The sequence below is a fragment of the Microtus pennsylvanicus genome, chromosome 4 (genome assembly GCF_037038515.1).
Source record: "Microtus pennsylvanicus isolate mMicPen1 chromosome 4, mMicPen1.hap1, whole genome shotgun sequence".
Lineage (NCBI taxonomy): Eukaryota > Metazoa > Chordata > Mammalia > Rodentia > Cricetidae > Microtus > Microtus pennsylvanicus.
The window spans coordinates 33,523,132-33,530,140 of NC_134582.1; the positions used below are offsets into that span (position 1 = coordinate 33,523,132).

Sequence of the window (7,009 nt, forward strand, 5' to 3'; positions counted from 1 at the left end):
TATTTTGTGAATGAAACTTCAGGACTTGTATTCAATTAAAAAAAATAAGTTCCTCCTTCCATTCTCTCTCCTTTGGCTTCAACATCTGCTTCCTTCTTCATTCTGGAAGGATTCATTTCTACCGCCCACTTAAACCCACGACTAGGCCAAGGTTCAACATAAATAAAGCATTATGATGTTAGCTTTATCCCCTATATCAATATTTGCTCCCTTGCTTCTCGTTTAGTGTTTACTGGGTGATTTTGTTAAGTTTATGATTCCACAGTCTTATTGAATCATCACCTTGCCAACCAAGGACCTATGTCACAGAGGCCCACAACACGCATGCGTAGGACAAGCCAGCCTGGCCTGCGCTCCTCTTCTGGCCCTGCCCCTCCACTACCCTCACTATGGCTGAGGCGGTTCCTGCACCCCGGTTTCGGCCAGTTACACACCTGTTATTTGACATGGATGGCTTGCTTCTGAATACTGAAAATTTATATACGGAGGTGTTTCAAGAAATATGCCGTCGCCATGGGAAGACATACGATTGGGATGTCAAGTCCCTGGTCATGGGGAAGAAGGCCCTAGAAACGGCCGAGATCATAGTAGAGCGCCTGCAGTTGCCCATGTCCAAAGAGGAGCTAATGGAAGAAAGCAAAGCAAAGCTGAAGGAGGTGTTGCCCACAGCTTCACTCATGCCAGGAGCTAATGATTTGATTCAGTACCTGCGGAAAAACCACCTACCCTTTGCCCTGGCCAGCAGCTCCGGGACCCTCACCTTCCAAATGAAGACCAGTAGGCACAAGGAGTTCTTTGGTTTGTTTAACCACATCGTTCTGGGAGATGATCCGGAGGTAACGAAGGGCAAGCCAGCCCCAGACATATTTCTTATCTGTGCCAAGAGGTTCTCTCCTCCCCCGGCTCCAGAAAAATGCCTCGTCTTTGAAGATTCTCCAAACGGTGTGGAGGCAGCTGTGGCCTGTGGGATGCAGGTGGTCATGGTTCCTGATGAAAACTTGAGCAAAGACCTGACCAAAAAGGCCACCCTGGTGCTGGGTTCGCTGAAAGACTTCGACCCTAACCTGTTTGGTCTGCCTGCCTATGAGTGAAGGGTGGACATGCCGCTGTGGGCCTCCTGAGACCCAAAGGCTGTTTTGTGAGCCACATTGCTGAGGGGAAAAGTTAGAAAATCAACAACCTCCAGATTGTAACCTTCATTGTCATTGCAGGTTATAAAGTTGTCTGTCCCATTGTTTACTTGGCCTCTTCTGTGATTTGCTCTCCATTTGACAATGGAAAGAAAACAAGACAAAGCCCAGACTGACCATCTACAGCTGCCATCTAAAATTAAGTTGACTAGGTATACAACAAAGAGGGGTGTGCATGCATGTATGTATACACGTGAATATGCCTACTATGTTTTTTACACATGTGTATCATCGGTATGTTCATGGATGTATATATGCATACATGTACATTATATCATTTTCCCAAATAAAATAAAATGTACATTTTCTTTTTCATTTTAGTATTTCTGATCATTGACAGTTTGAAAATATATTAAAAATTTATATATGGATGTGTGTATAAAAACATAACATCCATATTACATGTGTATTCTATGTATTGCTTCTAGTCTTTCAGAGTTGACATTAATACCACCGTGCTAACCAATGAGTCAGATTGCCATTCTGTCTCATCTTTAACTGGAGAGTGAAAACCTTGGTATGGATAATTGTCTTACTCAGACAGCTATTATAAATTATTTTATGACCTCAGGGAATTATTGGAACTTTATTCAGTATCTTATTGAATGTGTCTAGAGCATAAACCTTCCATGTATATCCTAATCTATATTGGAGAATGTTTCTATCTCAGAAAAAAATACTTCTTATGAATATTAATTTTATACTTTAAAATATATTGGTTTTATTATATACTTTTAATAAATGTGTTTATACAATGCATACATATAAATATAAAATAAAATAAAACACATACTTAAATAAATATATAATTAATAATGGGTGTGTAGTGAAGCCAGTGATTGAAAAAGAAAGAATGAATGGCAGATAGGGAGATGAGGTTTGAATAAGGGAGAATGTAAAGACTGAGATACCAAATATAGGAGTCACAATTCTTTCTTCAGAAGAACACCAAGTTAGGTTTGCAGACATGATGTTTGGGTGTGCAGTGTGGAGAAAGTGTTAGAGAAAAATCAGGAGGAATAGAGGTATCTCAGCTGGATAGGTGATTGTTAAAAATCGAGAAAGAGAAATAGATCACTTAAGGGATATTAGCAAGGTAAAGTTGACAGGCTGCAGCAATGCATAAAACGAGCTCCACATGTGAGCAACACTGAAGACTTCTCTGTTAATATTTTTGGTAGGAAGTAATTAAAAAAAAGGAACGGCTTCCTCAAAAACATTGGTAACTTATAGTTTTCAGAACATGAGAGACCTAATGAAACATTTAGACAGGCCCAAACAGAGCATACCATCCTCCCTGTCCAAAAAGTTCTGAGCCAAGCAGACAAGGAATCTTTAGGAAGCATAGAAACAGACTTTACGTTTCTGATTGCTCTTAATTCATCTCTCTAGGAACACATTCCAGCAGCAGAACAGATGAGCTAAAGAAAGTTCATTCTGTACAGGGAACAGGATTGAGCTGGCAAATTTCTATGTTAGTAAAAAGACTTTCTTCTTTAATATTCTTCTATTCATGAAATATTCTCCGTATTGACCCTGTTATTAGGTTCTTGTCTACAAGAGGTCTTTCTGGTTTTCTCCCTCTAAAAAATGCATATAAAATACAAGAAAAAAAGAGTTATAAGCTTTTTGTGTTTCAGCCAAACTAAGGCTACTGAGCTTCTATTTATTTGTCTTAACCACATAATAATGAATATCCAGGTCTTTGCTCTGGAACATAGTCTTAGAGGTTACCAAAACAACAAAGGAAAAGGAACAAACTGACAATGAGCAAACTTGCTGAACTCCATCAGAGAGCTCAGATCATGGGACAGAGCCCTGCTGTGGGCACAGCATAGGCAAGTAAACATAGAACTGGTGCAGCCTGGTGTGAGAGGCTCTGCAGTCAGTGATGGAAATGTTTAAGTCATAAGTGGGAAACGGTTACAAGTTGAGTGTGGACTAATTTCACAGTTGTAAATCCGCAGAGGCCCAGTTTGAAAAGGAAGGTACACATTGTAGGATTCTTTTCAGGATCCCTCCTAGGTTCTTAAGATGAAAACAGTGTTATATCGCTGTGTGCTGGAACATTTCAGCTAAAATTAGAAATAGACTACAGAGCGTCATATACATAAACCTTCCAAATACAGTTAAGTCACTTCAATAATATTCTTCAAACAATTAACCAGACACCTTCACGCCAACAGAACAGACCATAAGTACAGATTTTCACAAAATAACTTGAGATGTACCAAAATCCTTACATAAATCCAAAACTTTTAATTTCAGGCAGATAACACAGTCTTACCTACCTTAGATTTGACAGTTATTTTTTTAGACGTAATACTTGACAAAAAGAGCAAGAAAGAGAGAAAGAAAGAAAGATGTTGGTTTGCATTAAAGATATGGGTTTTTTTAAGTATGAAAGACAATAATAAGAAAGAAAACAGGCTTCAGATTTGAAGTCAATCTTTACCAAAGCATACATATAACAAAGAAGTTGTATTCAAATATGCAAAGAACACTTAAACCTCTTAAAATCCAACAACAAAAAAACAAACCAACTCAACAAATTGGGCCACAACAGATACTTACTAAAGATGAATGGTTGGAAAATAGACATGAAAATTTGCTTGTTAGATTATAAACAATTATATCTACTAGGGTGGTTAAATTCCTATAAACTAGAGGGAAAAAAACACCATCAATACTGACTAGAAAACAACAGACACTGTGGGGATGCAAAACAATTCAGTGACACTGAGAAACAGTTCCACATTTTATTTTAACAGAGTTAAACATAATCTTGTTACAGAATCAAACAATAGCACTCCCAATTATCGACCCAAATAAGTTGAAAAGTTTGCTCCACACAGCAACCAACATGCAAATGTTTATAGCAGTGTTTTGATAAGTGCAAAAAAAATACTAGGCAAAAACACGTCCTTCGCTTAGGATAAGTGGGTACATGCATACAAAAGGATGCTGTTTAGTGATGAAAAGAACTGTAGCTTTATCGGGACACAAAACAACATAAGGAAATGTAAGAGCACATTGCTAAATAAGTCAGTTTCTAAAGGTTATGTTCTGCAGAATCTAAATATATTACATTCTGGAAAAGGCACGAGTACAATGGAGATAGAAAATAAAGGTCAGAAAGGATTCAAGAGAGTTCTGGGAAATAGCAGAGGGTTAGACTGTGGAACATAGATTTGAGGGTAGTCAATCAAGTCCACATAACTCTGAAATTAATGGTATATATAACCCTAGGAGTTTAGCAAAACCCATGAGCCTATGTAACACCGTGAGAGAATACCAAAGGTAAACCTTTGGCTCCAGCTTATAATTGTGTGTCAACATTGGCTCATCAGTTGTACCAATAAACCATATTGTCTTAGTCAGGGTTTCTGTTGTTGTGAAGAGCCACTATGACCACAGCAAGTCTTATGAAGGAAACCAGAGTTTTAGTTCATTATCATCATGGTGCCATGCAAGCTAACTTGGTGCTAGAGGTGAGAGTCCTATATCTTGATAAGCAAATAACTTGAAGTGGTCTGAGACACTGTGTGTACCTTGAGCATATATGAGACCTCAAATCCTGCCTCTATAGTGACATACTTCCTCCAACATGGTCATACCTCCTAATAGTGCCACTCCCTTTGGGGGCCATTTTCTTCAAAACCACCACATTCCACTCCTTGGTCCCCAAAGGCTTGTAGCCATATCATAATGCAAAAGTGTATTCAGTCCAACTTCAAATGTCCTCAAAGTCTATAACAGTCTCAATTTTATTTACAAGTCTAAGGTTCAACGTCTTTAATGAGATTCATGCAATCTCTTAGTTGTAATCCAAGTAAAATCAGAATCAAAAAATAGATCACATATGATCGGGCATCTCTTGGGTATATTCCCAAGAGTGGTATTGCTGGGTCCAGGGGTAGGTTGATCCCGAATTTCCTGAGAAACCGAAACACTGATTTCCAAAGTGGTTGCACAAGTTTGCATTCCCACCAGCAATGGATGAGGGAACCCCTTCCTCCACAACCTCTCCAGCAGAGGCTATCGTTGGTGTTTTTGATTTTAGCCAATCTGACAGGTGTAAGATGATATCTCAAAGTTGTTTTGATTTGCATTTCCCTGATCGCTAAGGAGGTTGAGCATGACCTTAAGTGTCTTTTGGCCATTTGAACTTCTTCTGTTGAGAATTCTCTGTTCAGATCAGTGCCCCATTTTTTAATTGGGTTAATTAGCATTTTAAAGCCTAGTTTCTTGAGTTCTTTATATATTTTGGAGATCAGACCTTTGTTCAACTATGTTCATAGCAGCATTATTTGTAATAGCCAGAACCTGGAAACAACCTAGATGTCCTTCAATGGAAGAATGTATGAAGAAAGTGTGGAATATATACACATTAGAGTACTACTCAGTGGTAAAAAACAATGACTTCTCAAATTTTGCATGCAAATGGATGGTAATAGAAAATACTATCCTGAGTGAGGTAACCCAGACCCAAAAAGATGAACATGGGATGTACTCACTCATAATTGGTTTCTAGCCTTAAATAAAGGTCAGTGCGTCTATAATTGGATATCCTAAAGAAGCTAAGTAAGAAGGTGAACCCAAAGAAAAACATATAGCTATCCTCCTGGGTAGGGGAAGTAGACAAGATTGCCAGGCAAAAAATCGGGATCTTAAGGGTGGGGTGGGAGGGGGGTAAGGGGAGATGGGAAGAGAAAAGTGAGACGGGTAGGATGGGGAGAACTTGGGGCAACGGGATGATTGGGATAAAGGAAGGTTGGATAGGGGAGCAGGGAAGCACATATCTTAATTAAGGGAGCCAGCTTAGGGTTGGGAAGAGACTTGGACCTAGAGGGGCTTCCAGGTGCCCAAGGCGAGGTCCCCAGTTAGTTCCTGGGGCAGCTGAAGATAGGGAACCTGAAATGATCCTATCCTATAACCATACTGATGAATATTTTGCATATCACCATAGAACCTTCATCTGGCGATGGATGGAGATAGAGACAGAGACCCACACTGGAGTACTGGACTGAGCTCCCAAAGTCCCAATGAGGAACAGAAGGAGGGAGAAGATGAGCAAGGAAGTCAGGACCAAGAGGGGTGCACCCACCCACAGAGACAGTGGGGCTGATCTATTGGGAGCTCACCAAGGCCAGCTGGACTGAGACTGAAAAAGCAGGGGATAAAACCGGACTCTCTGAATATGGCGGACAATGAGGGCTGCTGAGAAGCCAAGGACAATGGCACTGGGTTTTGATCCTACTTCATGTTCTGACAGTGTGGGAGCCTAGCCAGCTTGGATGTTCACCTTCCTAGACCAGGATGGAGGTGGGAGAACTTTGGACTTTCCACAGGGCAGGGAACCCTGACTGCTCTTCAGACTTGAGAGGGAGGGGGAGAGGAGTGGGGAGAGAGGGAGAGGAGTGGGGGGACGGGGAGAGGAGGGGGGAGGAGTGGGAGGCTGGGAGGAGGCAGAAATTGTTTTTTTCTCAATAAAAAAAAAGTTAAAAAAAAAAAGTAGATCACATACTTCCAACATTTAGCAGCACAGGATATATGTCAGCCTTCCAAAACATAGGGAAGGGAACATAGTGAGGAAATTCTGGCCCAAACAGGGCCGAAAAACAGCTGTCCTCTCTCTGTAGATCTCCCCATTCAGGGACAGCCTTGACATCTGCCAGGCCTCAGTGACTTTCCTTAGCCTCAGTGGCAAATTCTTTAGTCCTTTCCTTCTATCCTTAACTCCAGAACCATGTGACTGAAACTGTAAAGTTCTGCTGCTTACTGGGGCTTGAACTGGTCCACCTTGTTCAATTACACTT

The 7,009-nt window shown here is 40.5% G+C and overlaps 1 protein-coding gene across 1 annotated transcript; it reads left to right on the top strand.

Moving 5' to 3' along the window:
- The first annotated feature begins 389 nt into the window (after nt 1-389).
- LOC142848649 (pseudouridine-5'-phosphatase-like) lies at nt 390-1,091 on the top strand. Its single transcript, XM_075970844.1, has one exon. It carries the CDS (start codon nt 390-392, stop codon nt 1,089-1,091), a length of 702 nt encoding a protein of 233 aa, XP_075826959.1.
- The last annotated feature ends 5,918 nt before the right edge of the window (nt 1,092-7,009 follow it).

Excerpts from the sequence above, each read along its gene's own strand:
- LOC142848649 (XM_075970844.1), top strand. The coding sequence starts at position 390 with ATGGCTGAGGCGGTTCCTGCACCCCGGTTTCGGCCAGTTACACACCTG.